The sequence below is a fragment of the Tenrec ecaudatus genome, chromosome 6, assembly GCF_050624435.1.
Source record: "Tenrec ecaudatus isolate mTenEca1 chromosome 6, mTenEca1.hap1, whole genome shotgun sequence".
Taxonomy (NCBI): domain Eukaryota; kingdom Metazoa; phylum Chordata; class Mammalia; order Afrosoricida; family Tenrecidae; genus Tenrec; species Tenrec ecaudatus.
In genome coordinates this window covers 9687382-9711199 of record NC_134535.1, presented here as the reverse complement: position 1 = coordinate 9711199, position 23818 = coordinate 9687382, and the positions used below count along the sequence as shown (strand labels likewise).

At 44.1% G+C, this 23818-nt stretch overlaps 1 protein-coding gene and 1 pseudogene across 1 annotated transcript in view; both read left to right on the top strand.

Annotated features, from left to right (window-relative positions):
• ENTHD1 (ENTH domain containing 1) overlaps window positions 1-23818 on the top strand; it is a 177883-nt gene that overhangs the window by 56320 nt on the left and 97745 nt on the right. The window contains exon 4 of the mRNA XM_075552620.1: window positions 13177-13300. Coding sequence (XP_075408735.1) covers window positions 13177-13300 — 124 coding nt within the window. The remainder of the gene's footprint in view (window positions 1-13176; window positions 13301-23818) is intronic.
• Window positions 2027-2205, top strand: LOC142451933 (U1 spliceosomal RNA; annotated as a pseudogene).

The window sequence follows — 23818 nt, the reverse complement described above, 5'->3', positions numbered from 1 at the left end:
AATGATCTTCCATCACAACCATGCACCTGCGCTGCTCCAAGTGCACGAGGGCCGTCTTATGAGAACCTTCATCGGGAAACGTTCCCACAACCCTGACCTTGGCGCATTCCCACTTCTTTTTGCTCTCCAAGGAGCACTGAACAGGAGTAAGATTTGAGTCCCTCAAGGGATTCACAACTGCGTCTTCACATACTGTATGAGGGGGTACCCCTCCCCCAAACAGAAAAAGTAGGCGCCCCCTACCCCGCCCCAGGCGAACAGTGAATTTTAATTTTTTTTTTGTAAAAAGTAGTTTCACTTGAACCTCAGTTTTGTGATGGCCGATTTAAGAGGACAGTGTGTAGCAGTGAAGTTTTGTTTCCTGCTGAGAAAAAACACCCCAGAGACTCTTGTGATGTTGAACACAGCTTGCCCAAGGGACAGTGCTATGGGAAAAACTGTATGCGTGATTTTCTAGTTTCAAAAAAGGTGAAATGTCAATTGACGACAAGCCTCTTTCTGGATGTCTGTTAACTTCCTTAACGGATGAAAAGGTCAGCTGTGTAGTGCATTTGGAGTTCATTCCACCAGGTCAGACTGTTAATCAAGCTTTCTATTTATAGCAGCAGTTCTCAAGCTGTGGGTCGTGACCCCTTTGGGGGTCAAACGACCCTTTCACAGGGGTTGCCATGACCACTGGAAAACACAAATATTTCACAATCTATAACTACATATTATTTTGTCATTAATCACTATGCTTTAATTATGTTTAATTATATTCAATTTGTAACAATGAAAACACATCTTGCATATCAGATATTTACATTCCAATTCAAAACAGTAGCAAAATTATAGTTATGAAGTAGCAATGAAAATAATTTTATGGTTGGGGGTCACCACCACATGAGGAACAGAATTAAAAGGTTGAGGCATTAGGAAGGTTGAGAACCACTGGTTTAGAGGTTCTGAAAAGATTGGGTAACAGTGTGCAACAAAAAATGGCCTGATTTGTGGGACAGGGGACTGGTTTTTGCCACCACGACAATGCACCTGCTCACACAGCCATCTCAGTGCACCAGTTTTTAGCAAAAAACAGCATGCTTCTCTTGCTCTACACACCTTACGTGACCTTGCGCCGTGTGACTTCTTTTTGTTTCCGCGAATGAAGAGGGACATGAAGGACAGCAATTGGATGAAGTAGAAGAGGTGAGGAAAAAGACAGGGGAGGTGCTGTCAGCCATCCAATCAGATGAGTTTGAAAATGTTTCTAAGAATGGAATCACAGATTTGACAAATGTATTAAGTGTAATGGAGAGTACTTTGAAGGTGATAAAGTTGTTTTGGAAAATAATTTAAATATATGGATTTGGGGGAGGAATTGGGGTGTACCCCCTCTTATATGCAAGAATGCATGATTCTTCAGGGACGGGTAAGCGAGATGGAGACACCACCTTCTGAAGTGTGTCGATCCCAATGTTGAGAAAGAATAGCTTTACGTTTTGATATTTTTTCTTTAATAATGGGTTCTATTATTTTCTAGCAATACTATTTTTTTAACTTTCTTAAATGAAATTCACAGTCATTTAGTCGATTCTGTCTCACAGACACCCTGTAAGTCACAGTAGAACTCCGCCTGTAGGCTTCTCAGACAGTAACTCTTTACAGAAGTAGAAAGCCCCGTCTTTCTCCCAAGGAGTGGCTGGATTTGAACTGCTAAGCATGCAGTTAGCAGCCCAACGCCTAACTCATTACTCCACCAGGTTCCTACCCTGTATAAGTGAGTGAAAAATGACCATCAACGTTTCCTTTTATTCCTCTAGTCTCCTTTGGTCCTTTTTCTCAGAGGCAACTGTTGTTAAGTTTTCACTTTTTAAAGTTTTTCTGGAAAATTTTTATGCTCACTCATTTCTTTTATCTAAATAGAATCATTCAATATTTATCACTCTGCAGCATGCTTTATTCTTTATGCCTTAGACATTCTCCTAGATAATAAATGGAATCATTCATTTTATATTGTTGTAAAATATGCTGAAAAAAATCAAACAATATATTACCTGGCAGGGGAGAGACCATGAGCACGAAGGTGGTTTCCCCAGGGCGAGGCTTATCCATTGCACTCTGGGTGTGCTGACCCCTGTGATCTCCCCAAACATGGGAAACTCGACTGCATAATTTGTGGTACTGGGGACAAAAACATCAAACACTATATTATGAAGCTATTTCTATGTCAGTACATGTCGCCTTGCTGCAGACTTGACGTAGGAATCTTACTTAATTCATTTAACCATTCCTTATTGATAACGATGTAGGGATTGGGGTCTATTTAAATCAGTGTTGTAATAATAATCATATATACATATATTTACACATGTATGTGTGTATACATATTTGTATATAGAATATATATATTATACATATGTATATATTGGTTATAGTGTTGGGCTATTGTGTTAGTCCGGGTAAACTAGAGAAACAAATCCAGGGAGACTCATATGTGTATAAGAAAGAACTTTCTATACAAGAGCAATTGAATATTGAGAAAACATCCCAGCCCAAACCAGCTCAAGTACATAAGTCCAATATTAACCCATATGTCTAGTACCAGTCTGTAAATTCCTCTTCAGACTCACGCAACACATGCAATGATGCTGAGTGCAGGAAGATCACAGGTCAGTGGGTGGAAAGTCTTGTGGATCCAGTGGCGGTGGAAGCATCTTAGCCCTAGCGTGGTCTCCACGTGGCTCCTCCAGCTCCAGGGCTCTGGCTGCATCAGTGTAGCTTCATCAGGTTCGTCTTCAGGGATGTCTCCCAGGGAGTGAGCGTGTGTCCCACCTCCAGCGAGCTGTTTATCTCCTTAGCGCCTCCAAATGAGGTCACTAAGGTGCGACCTGATCCGCAGGTTAAACTCCTCCCCTTCACAAATTGACACCAGATTATGTAACGTCCACGGCTGTGATCCCCATGGTCAGCAGTTCGAAATGACTAGCAGCTCCACAGGGGAAAGATGGGACTTTCTACTCCTATAAACAGTTACGGTCTTGGAAGCCCACAGGGGGTTGCTATGAGTCACCATCGACTCGATGGCCGTGAATTTTGGATCTCCAAGGAATGGGATTATATGGAGAGGTTGTATTTATTTACAATTTTGAAAAATATCTTTAAATTGCCCTACCAAGACTTACATTACACCTCACCAACTGTCTATCAGAATCTCAGCCCAGAAGCCCAATTATCATTGGGCTGATAATTTCTTCTTTATGTGTGGGCCCATGCTATGATTGTCTATCTGTTTATACTAAACCACTAATACATAAAGATAAACCAAATTCAAACAAGCAAACAAAAACCAGATTACCCATAAAAGCAGAAAAGGAATACGGTGAAAATGAATGATAGAAGTAAGATTTCTTTGGACATATACCTTGTTTATTGTAGATTTGTCATTTCTATACCCGCTGCCAACTCATTCCCACCAGTAGCGGTCCTGCAGGATGGTGTAGGGGCTCCATGGTGATAAATCAACAGCAGCCTCATCTTCCCTTCTTAGAGCAGCGGGCGGGTTCGAACTGCCAGTCTTTCAGTCAGCAGCCCAATGGTTAGCCCACCGTGCCACCATGCGCTTAGATTTGTCATCGGAAAATTGGAAATATTTTGCATAATTACAAAACAAAGTTCAGGTAATTCCTAAGAATATACAATAAAGCAAAGCAATTGTATCTTGTATGCAGCTGGTGTCTTAGCTTTGAGATGTTGGTATTTTGGCTCTGAGACAGTTGTGTGTATAAAAGGGGCTGAATCAGGTGATTACCATGTGACTGTTTCTTTCATCTCTGATGACCTTGAGAACTAGGAGTCTCAGCATGGGGAAAGGCCATATGGAAGATGGGAAACATTTAAGTCGGAACCCTGTGGACCTAAACTGACCTGGAAGTAGATGGGTATGGGCTCATAATGAAGTTTACCTGCAGTGCTTTTTCCTTTGCTCTCTGAAAAGACTGAGACACGACTAGTCCAGTGGCAAAACCTGTTCACACTGTGCTTTCCAAGCACCATTTCTCTCAGGAAGGACCAGGGTTCCCGGGGAGGAATGTCCGAGATAGCAACTAGACCCGATGACCCGAACATCTTATTATAGCCTATCCAGGAAGCTCTCAGAGAACACGACGCCACGTATGTCAGAAGAACTGAGTCCCGTTTCAAGTTTACATTGACCAAAGATGGGGCAATTGAAGCATCCGTAAGGATAGCAACTACAAGGGAATGCACTTAAACATCAAACACAGACAGCCCTCACTCGGCACAGTGCGCAGGACTGTGAGAACGGCGGTGTGAGCCCAGACCATGCAGAACACTCCCTCCCCAATCGGTAGCAATCTGCTTCTCTGTAATCCTAAAATATCTCTCTCTTTTTGTAAAACTGTTACAAATTCTTGTACCGTCCGTTGTAATAATAGCGAGAAATGACAAATCATAAAACTGCTATTTAGGCAGTATGTTGTCATTTAAAACATTAAAACCCTACTGAATGGACTTCTTTTCTTTGTAAAAAACTTAACAAGATTTGTAACAATGACCAAACCAGTGGCTGCCGAGGCTGCTTGTGTACAACCAAACGCTGCTTGGGGTGTGGTGCGTGCTTTGTGGAGTTGTGCTCATGGTTTCATGAGACATCCAGTTAATTGTATTCTACCTCCTGATTTGTTGTGTGGTGCCTGCATGTGGCCTTAAAACACGTGTGAACAGCCATCTGATCACAACTGGTTGCTTGGAACAACAGAGGCAAAATGAGAATCAAGTACATAATCGACAAAGCAAACTCATGACCATCTAGTGGATTCTGGCTCATAGTGACCACAGGACAGGGTAGAACTGGCCCTGCAGGTTTTTAAGACTGTAAGTCTTCATAGGACTAGAAAGCCTCCTCTTTCTCCGATGGAGTGGCTTGGTGGCTTCAACCTGCTGACCTTGTTGTTAGCAGCCCAGTGCGTAACCCACGATACCACCCAGGCTTCTGTGAATCAGGTATAGAAAGAGAAACTAGAATGTGTGTCTAATCTCCATGAATAACTGCTCTTTTGCCTTGAGATCACAATTAGATAGTGCCATTACCAGACTTTTAATTCAATGATTCTATAAAAGAATCCTGATCAAAAGGAAGAAATTGTAGAACAGAATTTCCAACTTTCAGGACTCCAGACATTCTGGAGCCACGGAAGCTGATGAACCCCCAACTCATTGCCCTGACAGGATATTTAAACCAGAAACGTCTCCTGAAGCCTTCTTACAATCCAACAATAGTTCAGCTTATCTGTTGTGAAGGGCTGTCCAGTTGGTCTGACTCCTAGCGAGCTTAGAGGTAGCAGAAGGAAACACGGCCCAGTGCTGTGCCAGCTTCACAGCCATCGCTGTTTGAGCCCGCTGTGGTCCCACTGGGTCGATCCCTATTGTTGAGGGTCTTCTGCACAAGGAGCACACTTACTTACCGTTTACCTTTCCAGCAGCTTTCTCTTTCTGGCACCGTGTATGTTAGCTAAGACCGCCTTCAGGGCTCACTTTTTCGGAGCCTTTTCCAGCATGGCCTTTGACGCCCATAATTCTACCCATAGTCTTTTCAAGGTAATTTAAGCTTTAACTATTTTACTCTTCCATTCTCCACCATCACTCACCCCCTTCCAGAACCACCTCCACATGGTAGTCATTTTGAAGAGCGCCTCAGTCAATTCTGCATGGTTCTCTGCTCCGATTACAGACATGCCACACGCGGGTCACTTTAACAAGCAGTGCAGGAGGGCGGGCTTCTGAATTCAGGGCACCCGCTCTCGAGTAAAGCAGGCTGTTCCCCTGGGAGGTCTGGGAAAGGCCCTTGTCTGTGGGCTTCTGTTCCTGCCCATTCTTCCTGTGATTTGGGCTCTCTCCTCCGCCGGTCTCTGCTTGCTGAGTTGCTTGGTTACTCTCTTTAATTGTTTACACTCTGAAATTTCAGGAGAGATGACTCAAGATGTACCCTACCTGGATCCCGCCCCATTCATGTAACAAAGACACCCCTTCCCAAGTCTCTGAGGGTGCTCCCAGGCTTTTAGTACCCCAGACACCACGCGCCTTTTGGAATATAGAACCTGCACTGTATGAACCATGTTATGTAGTTATCTGAGTTGTCCCCTGGAACTATGTCTTCAAGCCAGAAAACCACTCTCTTGAGGTGTTTAGTTATGTCTAAAAAGTATCCATACCCATGTCTCCTAAGTGTTTTATTATATATATATATATATATGAAAATGCATGCACACACATATCTATATGGAGATATGCCTATAGATACTATGTACACTCACATATACTCATATTTTACATGGCTACATGCACATATATTTATATATAACTATATTTATAGTTACACATTGGGTTGCTAACTGCAAGGTTAGCAGTTCAACACCACCAGTCTTTCTCCTTGGGAGAAACACAGAGCTTTCTACTCCATTAGAAACTCAGTCAGTTCTACTCTGTCCTCTAGGGCCACTGTGAGTTAGTATTGACACCATGGCAGCAAGTTTGGGTTTTTTGGGGTGTGTGTGTGTGTGTGTGTGTGTGTGTGTGTGAGTGTGTGTGTGAGTGTGTGTGTGTGTGAGTGTGTGTGTGTCTGTGAGTGTGTGTGTGTGAGTGTGTGTGTCTGTGTGTCTGTGTGTGTGTGTCTGTGTGAGTGTGTGTCTGTGTGAGTGTGTGTGTGTCTGTGTGAGTGTGTGTGTGTCTGTGTGTGTGAGTGTGTGTGAGTGTGTGTCTGTGTGTGTGAGTGTGTGTGTGTCTGTGTGTGAGTGTGTGTGTCTGTGAGTGTGTGTCTGTGAGTGTGTGTGTGAGTGTGTGAGTGTGTGTGTCTGTGTGTCTGTGTGTGTGTCTGTGTGAGTGTGTGTGTGTCTGTGTGTGTGAGTGTGTGTGTGAGTGTGTGTGTGTGTGTCTGTGTGTGTGAGTGTGTGTGTGTAACTGTACACATAGTTTTTAGTTAGTGGCATCGTTGTAAAATTTTTACTGTTATATTCTTTACCAAAGATATCATCTTTTCTGATGTATTTTTGGTGACATTATTTAACTTGGTTGAGCTGTGTCTCTTCACCCTTCTCATCACCAGACGAAATGTCTACTATCTAGTTAGTGCTTCCCCTCAGCCCCCACCCCATGACTGGTGACCCAAATAGGCATTGGTCTCTGTCTAAACATCTATTGTTGTTTTCTTATAAAGTATGACCACACAATATTGGACCTTTAGTGATTAACTAGTATTTGTAGGATAATACAGATTTCATCTACTTTGTAAGACGTTTCAAGGACGCATCATTGTTCTTTTTGGTTGCGTAATATTCCATTGTGGTTATGCGCCAAAATTTGCTTGTCCATTCATGTGTTAAGGAACACCTCTTAGGTTGTTTCCATTTGTTTGCTATTGTCAGTAGGCTTCAATGAGCATTGTCAGTAGGCTTCAATGAGCGTCGTGTGCAGATGTCTATTTGTATCATTGCTACTAGATCTCCGGGTATATACTCAAGGGTGGGGTTACTGGCTCCTAAGGGATTCCTGCGTCTAGCTTTTTAAGGAAGTGCCCTGGTACTTTCCATAGGGGTCTACCATTTTATAATCCACTGGATGAGGATTCGGAAAGATCTTTTAATGTGAACATTTTTGCTGGATCATTTCTTCTGGGATAACTCCGTCCTCTTCCTCACAATCACTTCTAAAATGTATGTTAATAAAGTTGTCTTTGCTGAGTTCTTCGGGAGAGACCAATCCCCGGAGAAGGATGTCATGTTTGGTGAAGTAGAGGCCAGCAGACCAGAGAACTTCCCTTAGCAAGATGGATGACAGTGCTCACAACAATGGACTCGGCCATAGAAATAACTGAGGAGGGCACAGGACCAAGCAGTGTTTCGTTCAGTCGTGCATGGGGTTGCTGTGAGTCGAAGGCAACTCGATGGCCCCTAACAACAACAAGTTCCTCTCGATGCACAGCTACGATGGAACGGCAGGATGGTTAACATTTCCAGAGCCAACTATTTTCTCTAGCTCCATTTACATTGGATTCATAAATCATTCCAACATCATCACTTGCCATGCCTTTGCTTATCTTCAGCTTGTTGGCCAGTTGCCAGTTTACCTTCATAAAATGTCACTTGGGTTTACCGCTGGGAAACAGTGAGGCAACAAAAACTCTTCTGTCTGTGTGTACACAGTGTGTACACTGGATTGCAGATACATACTGAGAAATTCACCAACAGGCTTTGAGAGACATGGGATGATGGGCTATTGGCGATGGTTGTTGTCGGTGCGTGTGAGTCGAATTCAACTCACAGAGGACCCAAAGTACAACAGAAAGAAGCACTGCTCGGTTCTGCACCCCGTCCTCACAATTGTTCTTCTGTCGGAACCCATAGTTGCAGCCACTGCGTCAGTTCATGTCCTTGGAGATTTCTCCCTCTGACCTTCTACTCTACCAAGCCCGCTGTCCTCTTCCAGGGACTTGTCTCTCTGATAACATCGCAAAGAACATGAGCCAGGCTTGCCCTCCTTTCTCCTAAAGAGCATTCTGGCTGTACTTTTCCAGGACAGATTTGTTGGTTCTTTTGCAGTTCATGGTTCTTTCACTACTTTTCGCCAGCACAATTCAAATGCCTTGACTCTTCTTCAGTCTTCCTGGTGGTGCAGTGGGTTCTATGTTCCTCTGCTGACTGCAAACTTAGTAATATAAATCCAGCAGCCACTCCACAGGAGAAAACAGGGCTTTCTTCTCCCATAAAGATGTACAACCTTGGAAACCCAAACATTTCAGCCCAGACGCCCAAAGGGGCAGTTCTGTTCCATCCTATCAGATACTCCAGGAAGGACTGGACTCAATGGTACTAACTAAGGTGTGTTTCCATTACTTATTTAGTGATTGTGGATTGAACAATTAGCAGTGATGTTAATGTTCTGTACTCGTCTGGAATAACTGAAATGTGAACCATATTGTTGGAAGACTTAGTTGTCTTTGTTAGTGCGCTGGACTGGGTTGTCCAGAGAAACAAATTTGCTCACACTCATCTATGTACAAGGAAGAGCTTTATATCCAGAAGTAATCTTATATCAAGTAGACACCCCAGCCAGTTCAACTCAATCCATGAGTCCGATGCAAGCCGGAACCCTCTTCCGACTCACATAACTGCAGGCTGACGACACACAGAGGTGAAACAGGAAGCAGGAAGATCACAGGCTGGTGGATGCAGACTCGTGCGGATGCGAGGTTGGTGGAGACAGGCAGGGCACTGTCATTCGATGTGCCATGGAGTGAATTCTGACTCATGGCGATTGTATGCACAGCAGAGCAAGACACACCCAGTCCCGCACCACCCTCACAAGTGTGCCTGTGGCTGAGCCCATTACTGCAGGCACCGTGCCAACTCATCTTGTTGAGGGCCCTCTACTTTACCGTGTCCAAAGTAGGCGAAACAAAGCCTCGCCATCCTTGCCGCTAAGAAACATTGTGGCTGTACTTCTACTCGTTCCTTTGCAGCCCGTGGTGGTTCAGTGTTCTTCACCAGCACCATAATTCAAGTGCATTGGTTCTTCTTCAGCCGTCCTTATTCAGTGTCCAACTTTCACATGCACATGCGGTGACGGAAAGTACCATGACTTGGTCAGAGTCCTCAGAGTGACAGCCTTGCTTTTCAACACTTGAAAGATCCCTGGTGCAACAGATTCACCGAATGCAGCGCATCGTTTGATCTGCTGTGGTGGCTTCCATTGAACTGATTGTGGATCCAAGCAAGGAAAAGTCTCGGACAACTTCAATCTTTTCTCCATTTTGCATGATATTAACTATAGGTTCTGTTGTGAGGATTATTGTTTTGCAAGTTCTTGCCACCATAAAAAGGCAAGAGAAGATATTCTAAATCAGAAAGATATAAAATTGTTTTTACTTGTATCGATGATTATTTGAAGGCATGATTGTAGAAAATCCCACAACTATCGCTAGTTGGATTCAACAAGGTTGCAGGATGCAAGATCAAACAACAAGCAATTGCATTATGAACATTTCTATACACTAATTTTAAGCATATAGAAATGGAGATTAAGACAGAATACTACTCACACCCCAACAGTGACGTGAATCCCATAGGACAGAGTAGAACTGCTCCTCAGTGTTTCCAAGACTATAAAGCTGTATGGGACAGACAGCCTAATCTTTCTCCTATGGAGCAGCTGGTAGGTTTGAACCACCAACCTTGTGATTAGCAGGCCAACAATTAACCTACTGCACTACCATAGCTTCTTAAAAGTGAATTACTTATGTATAAATATAATAAAACATGTACAGTGTCTGTATGTTGCATATCACTAAACACTGATGAAAGAAATCAACTAAGCCTCACATACTAGGTAGACCACATTCAGGGTTGGAAGACGCAACATAGCCGAGAGGTCAGTTCACTCCTAATTGATCTATAGTTTTAAAGCAAAATCTATAAGTATCCCAACATGACTCTTTGTGGGTATAGATAACAAGTCTATTCTAAAGTTACAGGAAGAGCACCTAGCCAGAGTCATCTTGACAAGAAGAATCAAATTGGAGCAGTCCCCCCACCCGATCTCACAGTCGAGTGCATGGTTACAGTAATCAAGAGCCTGTGCTGTCAGCTGAGAAAAGTCAGTAAAACAAAATGGAAATTAGAAATGGCCCCTAACAAATAGGCCCAACTGAGTTTTAATAAAAGTGCAAAGGAAATGGACGTCCATGAGGGAAGATACTCTTTTCAACAAATGATACTGGGGCAATTGGAGATTTATTGGCAAACCAATGAACGTCAACCTAAACGTTAGGTAAAAACTAACTCCAAATAGACCTTGCACTTCAATGTATGACATACAATTATAAGCATAGGAGAACATCTAGGACTAGGCACAGAAGTCTCAGGCTTAACTCCAAAGCAGAATTCCTAGCAGGAAAATTAGCAAAGAACTTCACCAAAGTGTAAAACATTCACTCTTTGAACGTCTCCACGAACAGGCTTGAAGGATAAGCTAGACCCTGCAAGGGAGCCTTTGCAAGACCCAACCGACAAAGACCTGGTACCTGGAGCATCCAAAGAAGTTTCCAATTCCAACAGTAAAACCACAAAGCATCCAATTAGAGCCTGGGCAAGAAGCTAGTCCCCTGAGAGAAATTATGTATGGCAAATAAACACATAAAAAGCTGTTCAATATAATGAGCCATTAGGATAATGTGATTTAAATGCACAGTGAGATATCACTAATATACCTATCAGGATGGTATGGAGAAAATAGTCACAACACCAAATGCTGATGGGGGTGCAGAGCTGTGAAACGTTCCTCTATTGCTGATGGAAATGTAAAATGATACAGCTATTCTGGAAAACCATTTGGCTGCTTCTTACAAAGCTAAACATGCAACTACAATATGACTCAGCAATGGCACTCTTGGGCATTTATCCTAGAGACGTGAAAACTGATTTCCACACATAAAAATCTATACACACAGATTCATAATAGTCTACAGCGGAAAGCAAGCTTGCTGTCCTTTAACGGGTTAGACCAAAGAGAGCGGGTGCCCCTCAGCAACGAAAACAACAAATGATTAGTACATGCAATGACTTGAAAGAATCTCAAAGAACTCTGCCAGGCTGAGGGTGGGGGAGGAGTGGAAGCCAGTCCTCAAAGGCTACGTGCTAAGGATTCCATTGAAAAGTCAAAGTATAGGAATGGAGACCAGTTTAGTGGTTGGCAGGGATAGAAAGGGGACATGTGCACAGCCACAGGACAATAACAGGGGGTCCTTTTGGTGGTGGAAATGTTCTGTGTCTTGACTGTATCGGTGTTAATACCCTGCTTGTGATTGAGCTGTAGTTTTGTAGGATGTTACCATGGAGTGGAGAGCAGGTGGAGGTTTGGGTAAAGGACGTACAAAATTTCTCTGAATTAATTCTTATAGGTACATATGAGCCTAAAATAATCTCCAAAAATTTTACTTTAAAACGTGGCAAAGTCACTTTGGAAAATGGCTTTGCTGTTTCTAATGAGGTTAAGCGTAAGTCTATCCTATGACCTAGCAATTTCACTCCAATGTAAACACCCAGGAGTAATGAGTGCACTTGTCTATGAAAAGATTCATATAAGAATGTTTGTAGTAGCTTCATCCATAAAAGCCAAAATGTGGAAACAACTCAAATGTCTGTCTGCAAGAGAATGAATAAATAAATTGTGGGAATATGATCAACATGGGAAGGATTTGGGGTTACTTTCTGGGTGGAAGGAAATATGGTTACATGGATATATATGGGTATGTGAAAAGTTATTGAGTTCAACACTTCAGGTTTGCATATTTTACTATATGTTAATTCTATTTTAACAGCATTTTAATTATATATATATATATATATATATATATATATATATATATATATATATATATATATATATATATTTAAATCCCCAGCTCACAGAAGGAAAACTTATTTATTAACCAATCTCACTGGATTTGGATCCTCCTTCAAACAAACTTAGAAAAATCTGTTTAACATTTATGAGTAACTGTTTAGACATTTATGAGTAATTGATCTGAGCAGTGTGGGATCACGAATGATTTTGAAGAATCATTGTGAAGAAGGTGCGATATAATTGCTGTTGAACTTTAAAAGGCCTTATCGTTTAGAGGCATGTCATGCAGTGATGTAGCTAGAATTGGCTTTCAACTAAAACAGGGAAGAATATGGGAGGAATCTAAGTGGTACAACGTTGGTCATGAGTTGATTATTGCTTAGCCTGCATGATTTGATCATCTTGTCACCTTTAAACTTTATGATAAAATGTTAAAAATTCTAAATCTGAAATAAAAGATACACACACACAGGCCGTGTTATCATGACCAAAGCAGCACAGTAACTGAGCACTGTGATAGTGCCCTGCACGTTGTCCCATGGAAATCACTGCCCATTTCCATGCGGTGTCTCCAGCAAGGAGTGGGCGCTTCCAGAGGAAGGGAGACTACCCACGGCTTTGGGGGCCCCAGGAGGGTGGACAGTTTATGTGGAACTTGTGCCAACCAAGATGTGGAGATGATAATGTTAGACTACACGCACGCACATTGTGTCTCCATAGCAATTAGACGGGGAGATTACATTTTATTTTTCCAACTCTCGTGCTCTCTCTTTGTTCTCTCAGGACCTGATCTTATTTTATGATGACGATCCAAAGCCGCCGTTGCCAACAATACCCCCTTCCACGGTCCCTTCTGCTGCGAGGACGTCAGATGTGGAGGCAGAGGTCTGTAACCTCTGGGATTCAGGTAACTACGCGCTAGGAAGTCTGCTCGAAACCTGAATACGAAGAAACCCGGACAGGGGTTGCTTTTCATCCGGTCTTCTCTTGCGAACGCTGGCGACAGTTCCCTCTTATTTCACTTTGGTGAGGAGGGCTGAGACTCGCAGGGGTAAATCCCACCAACACGTGCTCCTTTACCTTATTTGATTGTTTGTTTCCATGGCTTTTCTTTAGTTTGCGGTTTTCTTTTTTATCGTTTCCAAAAAAGTATTAACTAATATCTTTTACCAATGACAAAACACCAAAATACTCATCGGGGTTCCTCATTTTCTTGTTTTGATTAGCTTTCTTTTGATGCAGAGTTTAAATTATGATTTTTTTTAATGTGAAAACTCGAGAAGCCTGGAGTCCTACAAATGGGGCCATCATTTCTTGAGTAATTAACATCAGCAAAAAAGCTCATCTGAATTATACAGAGCTGATGTCCAATGAAGTATACTATAAACCCAAATCTGTATGGTTATTCAGGATCCTTTTAGAGCTGATCGAGGCACTGCCGATCTGCTCCATGTATCCCCCTTCTCCCCGAACGCCCCGTTTTCAATACTCTCTTCTTATTTTTCTCACAAGGCAGAAAGGCCTTGAAGCGAACGGAACATTCTTGTGAGGATCCTTCACCTTCTTACGTCTTGTTACTTCTATTTCCTTTCACGCGTCCTTCCCCTGATCGATCACACAGGTGTTCGAGTTCCATCTTCCCCTTGCATAGGATGGCGCCCCTCCAGTAACCTGCTCTCCCTAACTCCCTCTTTTCTTTTGATCCTCCTTTTTTTCAATGGAAATTTCCTATAAAAATCGACTGCATTCAAGTTGATCCCGCTTCATGGCAACCCTAACTCAAACACACCCTGCCAGAGAGCCAATTCTGCCTCGTAGAGATTCTATAGGACGGGTCGGTCTGCACCTTGGGCTGGTTCCAGATTTGAAGCGTGTCTAAGGCAGTGTCGGGGCTTTCACCCCTCTCCCCAGACCGCAAGTCTGCTCTTTTTACGACTTTGAATGGCTTCCGACAGCTCTCTCCCATTCTGTGTGGGAGTCTCTGTAGTCTCCATCAGAGGAGGTGGCGGGGTAGCTGAGCACCACCTAATTCTTCTGGTCTCCAGATAGTGGACGTTGTGGTTCACACGGTCACTATTTTAACAGGCACAAAGTGATGTAATTGGGGGGCTTATGGTGATGTTTCCATACTCCCCCGCCCTATCAAAAACAAAACGGAAAACACCACTGCCATCAAGTTGATTCCAACTCACTGGTGTTAAGTGCTGTTGAGCTGGTGTTGACTCAGTCTTCCTGTGCACAAAAGAACAAACCAGTGCCCGATCCTGTGCCGTCCCCATAATTGTCATGCTTGAGCCCGTTATTGCAGCGACTGTGTCAGTCCATCTTGTCCAGGGTCTGCCTCTGTTTCACTGCTCCTCCGCTTGACCAAGCGTGATGCCCTTCTCCCAGGACTGGTCTCTCCTGATGACATGTCCAAAATGCATGAGATGAAGTCTCACCATCATTGCTTCTAAGGAACATTCTAACTGTGCTTTTCCGCCACTTACCCGTCCTTTTGTCTTACTGTGCTGGCTTGTGTGTTGCCGTGATCTTGGAAGCGATGTTACTAGTGAGCCCAACACCAGCAGGGCCCCTCAGAGTGCATGGGTTGCAGCAGAGCTTCCAGACGAAGGACAGACTACCAAGAAGGAACAGTCTGTCCATTTCTGAGGAATTACCAGCTGCTGGGAGCCTTATGAAGAGCAGCGGCCCATCCCTGCTCATAGTGACCCAACATCGGGGCTCCCGAGGCTACGTGGCTTTACAGGAGCACACAGCCTCATATTTCTCTGGGTTTGAATTGACCATCTCGTGGTTAGCCAGCTGTACTTACCCCGTGGAACTTGGTATCATTGATACAAATAATAGTTGCATGCTTACCCCCCACCTACCCCCCATTTTAAAAAACAAAACAAAACAATTTGCTTTGTCATCTTAAAATTCACTTTAAGCAAATGGATCCAGGTCCAAAAGTGTGAAGGAAGAGCACTTTGGGCCCTACCATTCCCTAAACACTCGCATTTCAATACAGGGAGATCTCCTATCAATAAGTATAAGGGGCAGCCCCACAGTGTAAAAAGTCCAAAAGCATGAGCCATGGGACGACCCCACCAGGTCACTTGTCTGGAACCAACCTTAACCGGAGGGGTTTCCTGTCTTGAAGTCTTTCTCACTCTCTACCTTTTCCTTCAATACTGGTCTCAGAATGTTCTCGATAAAATCCACTCATTAGCATTTCGCTTCCCAGTGTAACCTCTCTGAATGGCTCTTCACTGCCCCTAGGAGGTGGTCAGTCTCCCGAGAGTGTTCTGTAAGACCTTTAGGGTTTGGGCCCAGCCAACCCTGTGGGCCGATCACGGCAATCGGCACCTGCACTCCACTTCTTGTGTAGCTTTTTCTCTTCACAATGTCTTTGTTCCTGTTAGTTTGGCTGTGCAGTTTACCTCGAAACTCCCTGACATCGACCACGTATCCTCACAAATTCTCTGGAGTGGGAACTGGGGCAGGACGCAGTGGGGATGGCTTGTCTGCTCCGTGATGTATGTCTGGGCCTCAGCTGGAGAACTCGAAGGCCAGGGGCAGGAAACATCTAAAGGCTCCTTCATTCACATCTGTCAGTTGATGCTGGCTGTCCACGGGGGGGTCTCAGCTTCTCTCCACATGGGCCTCTTCATGTGATCTCGCCACACAGACTAGTCTGGGCTTCCTCACAGCGTGGCGGTTGGTTTCCAAGAGGGAGCATCCTGTGAAAGGAAGGGCCAGGCAGAAGCTGAATAGTGTCCAAGTCGAGCTGTGATCCTGCCACCCATTCTAGTCATCGAGGCAATGACAGAGTCCCGCCCAAGTTCAAGAGGAGCGAACATAGCCCCCGCTCACCCCCAGGAAAGAATGTCAATGCCATTTGAAGGAAGAGCAAGTTGGATTGGAAGTATTACTGGTGCAGATCCAGACATCTTTGGACAATAAAATCCTCTGCCACCTTACTAATACTTGACAAAATCCTGCTCAAACATCACGGTCCCGTTGAAATGCCACTACTGCTATCAAATCATCTCTTATTTCCCCAGGTTCCTGCGTGACTCTGTTCATATTCCTATTAGAAAATTTATAGTTTTGTATCTTCATTACTCTTTATTTTAAATCATATAAACAATACTCAAATATATTCAGTATTGTTACACACACAAACAACATTAATAAAGATAACATTTCCCTTGACCGCCTCTCTCTCCACCACACTCCTCTGCCCACAATGAACTCTCACCACCAACTTGGTGCCACCTCTCCGCTCCTGTCCGTGTGCATTTGCATACAGACATGCATCTGTACCTTTACAGCCAACAGTTTGGTTTGGTTTTAGAGCATTGTTCTGGGTGTTTCTTTAACTGTAAAAAACTGAACAATAGCACACAGAGAATCTTCAGTGTGTGTGAGTAAGTAAAGGCTTACCTTTTTTAATCTCCTGCTTTACCTGTTTACTGGAGTTGGTTCTCTTCCTGATGGGCATTTTGGTGTTTTATAATTTTCACAGTTACGAATAATGCTTTGGTGACTACCCCTGTGCCGATAGGTGAATGTGTCTTTAACAAATGCATCACTGGTAATACAATTCCTGGGCGGTGAGGTGTTACTGGTTCTCCAGTGCTGTTACAGTGGAAATGCCACACAGGCTGCTTTTAGCAAACACAGGTGTGTTTCTCACGGGTTCCGAGGCTAGATCTCCAAATTCCAGGCACTGCCTCCAGGGGAAGGCTCTTTTCTCTGTTCCAATCAAAAGCTCAGTGCTATCCAGTCAATATTGACTCGTAGTGACCTCCTGTGTGTTTCCAATAGCTGTAACTATTTACAGAAATAGAAAGCCTCATCTTTCTCCCAAGAAACTGCTGGTGGTTTTGAAATGCCAACCATGGAGATTGCAGGCCGACATATACCGTTATACCACCCGGGGTCCTCTTCTCGCTCTGTGTTGGCTCTGGGGAGAGTCTTCGCCTCTTTACAGAGTCTCGTTTTCTTGTTGGTGTTGCTGCTCGATGATCTCTGCTTCTTTTATATCTCAAAGAATTGATTGACTTAATACACCCGACACTGAAATTGCCTTGTCTTGGTTAATCTAGCACTGCTATAACAGAATGCCTTAAGCAGCCGGTGTTAACAAACAGAAACTGACTTTCTTACAGTTTAGGAAGCTAGAAGTAAAAATGTCAGCAAGGTTTTCCTCTCTCCGTCGGCTCTGGGGGAAGGTCTTTATCTCATTCTGCTCCTGGGCAGTCTTCATGTGGCGCTGCATCGCTCAACCTCCCTTTCTGCCTCTTCCTGGCTTCTTTAATCTCTTTGCTATCACAAGAAAATTCTCTCAAGAAACACCCGACACTAATCCTGTCACCAACATAACAAAGACGACCTGTTCCTCAATGGAATTATAACCACAGACATACAGCGGTTAGGACTGACAATACATAATTTAGGGAGACTGTAAAGAAAGATGATAAGGGATATGGGGGTGACATCTGACTTCCTCCAGCTTCACAAGGCGGAGGGGGGAAGGAAGGAAAAAATCAAACCCCGCGTCAGCATTACCCAAAGCTAATTTCTATGAGGCTAAGGTCAGACCTACCCTCACCCTCCAGCCATCCTTCCCAATTCTGACACCAGCCGTTTCTCCCATGCACGCTTCTTTTTCCTTCCTTCCTTCCTTCCTTCCTTCCTTCCTTCCTTCCTTCCTTCCTTCCTTCCTTCCTTCCTTCCTTCCTCTTCTTTCTTTCTTTCTTTCTTTCTTTCTCTCTCTCTCTCTCTCTCTTTTCTTTCTTTATCATTCTATTGGGGGCTCATACAACTCTTCTCACAATCCATCCATCCATCCATTGTGTCAAGCACATTTGTACATTTCTTGCCATCATCATTCTCAAACATTTGCTTTTTCCTTGAGCCCTTGGTATCAGCTCCTCGCTTTCCCCCTCCCTCTCCTCTTCCCCCTCCTTCATGAACCCTTGATAATTTATAAATTATTATTATTTTGTCATGTCTTATACTGTTCGATGTCTCCCTTCACCCAGCACACTCCATTTCTCAGCTGCATTCAACAATTTATTGCAATAGCCATGCAGAACTCACAGATGATACTCGCAATTACGGGTTTATTTAGGAAGTTAAGAGGTTATGATCCAAGATCAGAAGTGCTCAAGGTACATCACTCAGTTAGGACGATCTTTTCTCTGCCATGCTTGGAGGCAGGGCTCTCTCTGCCCTTTGCCCTGACTTCCGCCTTGCCGAGGCTGTGTTACAAAACTCTTTTAGGGTTGCCAATAGATGCTCAAAGGACATGCCACTCCACCATAATCTTCAGCCTGAAAGCACTCAGCTCCAGCTCAGCGGTCAGCAAACCCAGCTGGAGGGACCCCACTCCACAGGCCAGCCTCTGCCCGAGGCGCTCAGCTTCACTTGCTCTGTGGGCTGGGAAGTCCGTCTGCCTCACGTTCCAGCTCCTCATTCAGCTGCTCCTATGGTGTCAGAGTTGCCTCCTGGGTCCAGGAGGTTGAATACACAGAGCTCTCCAGACCAAAATGACACCCGTCACTCCTGGTTCTCCTGCTGGTAGTAAAATCCCCCTTTCCTGTTTTTGCAATGCCTGGCTTTCTACCCAGCAGGGTGACAATCACAGTGAACCCTGTCAACAATCACTCATGGCTGCATCATATACTTCTATCAGTATCTCCCCCCACCTTCCCTTACCCAGACCCATCATGAAAAAGTCATTTGGTGGGAGTGAAAGACCATGTCTACAAGAGCCATATTAAACTAATTCACCACACTACTGGGACAAAATTCATTTCAAAGCATGCCTAATTAACATACAGAAAAATCATTCCCAAATGGGATCACAATCACAGATATAGGAATTAGGATTTGCAACACATATTTTTGGAGGATGCAGTTCAATCTGTAACTTTCTACCTCCCGTGTCCCAAATTCATCAACTTCTGAATCATATTAATCAAATATGAATGAGACTTCAGGTGTTCTCCACCCTGGGGCAAAATTTCCCTTCCCATGTGAAACCTAGAATATAAGTGATCCGACTCCAAAGTACAATGATGGACCAGGCTCAAGGTAGACATTTACAGAACAAATGGTAGAAACCGGAAGGAAAGAAGGAATAACTGGAACCACGCAAATCCAAGACCCAGCAAAATAAATTCTTTCTCAAGGCTTAGAAACAGCCCTCTGTCCATTAAGATCGTGTGGGCACTGGCTGCGTCCTCCAGACTCTGCGGGCTGGTCCTGCTCTCTGGATTCTGGGTGTAGGCACCTCAGCCCTGGGAGGAGGCTTCACTTTCTAGGCCCACTGGTATGAAACGTTGACCCTCAGTGTTGGGCAGCCCTGTTCTCCTAGGCCATCTTCATCGTGACCCTAGTCCTTCATCAGCAGTAAGCTCTGTTCTCCTACCCCTTGGGCATGGCAGCTCCTCCTTAGTTTATATGATAGAATTTTCCAAATCCTTATGTTCTGATTTTATTTGCAAGATTCATGTTTAAGTTCGCTCTTCCCTCCCACCCTCTACTGTAAGCAGCAAACAGAAACCACGCTGCTTCTTTATGATCTGGCTTATAAATCTTCTCGCCTAAACACCCAAGTCTATCACTTACAAGTTCTGCTGTCCACCAAATATGTAAACATAATTTAGACAAGTTCTTTGCCACTGCATTTAAGAGCATGGTCCTTCCTCCTTTGTCCAATTGCATGTTGTTTCCTTTTAAAGCCTCACCTGAAGCACATGTAGCATGCCCCCTTCGCAACCTTGCTAACTACACTATATGTTTTCTCTAAGATGGCAGAGGCTCTATGCATGGGTCTCCACAATTCCTTCTGAGACCTCACCAGCATTTTTTCTGATGTCCTCATAATCCTACCAGCAGTCTCTTCAAGGAAATGTAGGACTATATTATTCAAATAGAAATCCAAAGCCATTGCCAGCATGTTAATTCTAATTCATATTAAGGACCTTAAAGTTCTTCCAGCCTCTACTCATTTCCCAATTCCAAACCCTTTTCCATACTGTAGGTACATGTTAAAGTAGCACCCTGCTCCTGGTACCAAATGTCATAGCGTGGGTTTTCTAGAGGAGCAAAACCAGCAAAGTTTATAAAACATTTATATAGAGAAAAATTTACATAAAAGAAACTGCTCACATGATTGTGGGAGCTGGCAAGTCCAAAATTCATGGGCCAGGCAACAGCAAAAACAGCAGCTCATATGCTTGCGAGGGTTTCCAAACCCCACATTTGTAGGTCAGATGGCCGGCTGCAGCCCTCTGCCGGCTGACAGGGATGCAAGCATTGGTAAGTGTAAAATTTGCACATCGGGGCTGACCAGACACTTCTGCAGGCTTACGTCCTCCAAACCAGAGGTCAAGCATTAAGAAGAGTTGAGAATGAGTGTGAGTTTTACCAGAACATCCATTGATATCATGGAGGCAGGCCACACCACCAAGGAAAGTCCCCTTTCAATTGATTGGTTGTTCACATCAGTTCACAAAGTGGAAGCTGAGTACATAATGACCACCAAAGCTCTAAGAATCATGGTCTAGCCAAGTTGACACATAACTTTAACCATCTCATGATGTATGCTTATTTTTATTTTAATGGTACTGCCAAGTTACCCTTCAAAAGGCCACTGCCAATATACTTTCTGGCTTGCAGTATATAAAAGTACCTATTCACTCACACCCTCACCAAGACTGGATATTTTCAAGCCTTTTAGTTGCACCATGTGGAATGTGTTAGGTAGAGTTATCTAAAGAAACCAATCTAGTGACAGTCATATATGTATAAGAAAAAGCTTTCTATTGAGAAGAACTTATATATCAAGAAGACATCCCAGCCCAGCCCAACTCCAGTCCTTAAGTCCAATGCTAGTCCATAAGTCCCTTTTCAGACTTGGTAGCCACTCACATGATGCAGAATGGTAAACTGGGAAGCAGAAGATCACAGGTCAGTGGGTGCAGCATCGAGTGGATCCAAAGGTCAGTAATATAGTAAGACAGAGTGCCAACAGATCCCAGAGTTGGGTAGCCTATGGGGCCACCCCTGGAGGCAGACACAGAGACCCAGTGAAGCTCCAGTGAGGAACTTTTTGATATAAAAAGCTTATGCCATTGAGGTGGTGTCGTCAGGGTACAACCTGATTGACAAGTCTAGCTAGGAGTGTCTAGTTGACATAATCCCTAAGCACCATGTGGATTAAAGTGAGATTGCATAGGAAGTATAGGTTACACACTGAATTACCTTCTTACCTTCTTAACCTGTCTTTTTCTTTGGTAGTTTGCTGCCATTAATTTAGTTTGGTTTTATAGCATCCTCTCTATATGATGCTAACATTTCTCTGTTGCTTATGTTGCGATTTTCATCTGCTAGCTTGTGAATCGTCTTTCAAATTTCTTAATGGTGTCTTTAAAGAAGTTTTGTCTTTTATATAGTCGTTTCCTTCATAGCTTCCGTTTTTTTCACTTTTATTTTTTTATACAGATCTTTCCAAACCATGTTCGCAGTATATTAGAGTATTTACCCACATTTTGACTGTTTTAGCTTTTAATCCATCTAGGTCTAAAGTTTTGTGAATGGTTTTAACAGGGATTACACCTTTCTCCTTAATGGACAACCAGCAATCTCAACAGCATCTACTGACCAGCCCATTTCCTTCTCTTATTGTTTTGAAATGACCTGAACTAAATGGAGCTGATTTCTTTTTAAAAATCATTCTACTGCTGGGCGTTTCTGCTGACGGAGCGGAGCGGCTGGTCCCGGGATGGTGCTGCTGGAGAGCGAGCAGTTCCTGACGGAGTTGACCAGGCTCTTCCAGAAGTGCCGGTTGTCGGGCAGCGTGTTCATCACCCTCAAGAAGTTGGCCGTGGTCACCAGGATGTCTTTCTGATGCAGACGATGGTGAAACTAAACCCATTCCCAGGAAAGGTTCTGTGGACACCTTCGAGCCTTCGGACAACAAATGTCTGCTCAGAGCTACGGATGGCAAGAAGAAGATCAGCACAGTGGTGAGCGCCCTTTCCAGCACTCCAAGGACTTCACTTTGAGACAGAGCCTGTGCGGACCTGGCTCTAACCCCTGCCTCTTGCCCCTATTTTAAATAAGGCTAATGTGGGAGGTCACACAGCACTGTGCCTGCATGCACATAGAAGTACGGTGCTGAATCTTCCTACCAAACAAAAAAACTCACTGCCAAGGGGCTTCCAGCCATCTTAGACACATTTAGGAGGGCACATGGGGAAAGAGGAAACCACTTACAGTTAACGTAACGCCTCTGCAGACGGAGCTCATGGACTTGAAGGCAAAGGACCATAGTCTTGGGGGACAACTAGATCAGTTGGCATAACACAGTGCATAAAGGCAGGGTCCTAGATTCTACTCTGACGAGCAGCATCTGGGGTCTTAGAACTTGAGTGACCATCTAAGATCCAACTAGTGGCTCTTTTCCACCCGGAGAAAAGCGAAGAAAATCACTAGACCCAAGAAGCAACTTGTCCATAGGATTAACGGCTCATGTCAGCCACAGCCTCCTTCAGCCCGAGGCCAGAACTAGGTGGTGCCTGGGTACTGCTACTGTTTTCTGAGGGCCCTGTTAGAATGGGGGAGAAATGTGGGGTGGGACAAAAGTCAACTTACTAAAAGGCCAGACTTACTGGTCTAGCAGGGGTTGGAGGAACCCCTGAGGGGTATTGCCCAAGTCACCCTTCCAGCATGGACCAGTCCTCGCGGCCACCTCAGTCAATTGGCAGACTGACCTGTACAGTAGTAACTCCCTGAGGACTGTGCCCCTGAGAACAAGCAGTAGGAGACCAAAGGCAGGGAGGGCTGGGAACCTGGGCAAATGGAAATCGGGGTGGGGGGAGGACTCACATTGTCATCAATGTCACGGGACCCCTTTTTCTTTTTAAAAATGTTTGTCAATTGGGTGAAAATTTACAAAGCAAATCCTTTAACCCCCTTCTCCTCATGTTTTATATCATTGATTGCAAATACCTCAATGCACCATCACTTAGGCTACTTCCTTGTGCTTCCCATTGTCATCCCTACAACTCTCCTAACTGCTCTGAACTTTGACCTTGGACAGATGTTGTCCTTTTGATCTTAGTTGATTCAGCAGTGCTTACGTCCCCAGTTCAAAACCAGCAGCATCTCTAAGGGAGAAAAACAGGGCTTTCTCTATGCCTGTAAAGTTATTGCCTCGGAAACTCATGGGGACAGTTCTGTCCTGTCCTGTAGAGTCGCTATGAGCTGGATGTGACTCGATGGCAGTGACTTTGGTTTTGGTCTAGGGTTATCGTTCCCCTTATACACCTATCTATTGCTTGACCGGCTGAAAATTAAGTCGTGGAGGAGAGTTCAATCCAGACTTCAGGGTGCCTAAGGGGGTGGCGGGCCCCATCAGTGT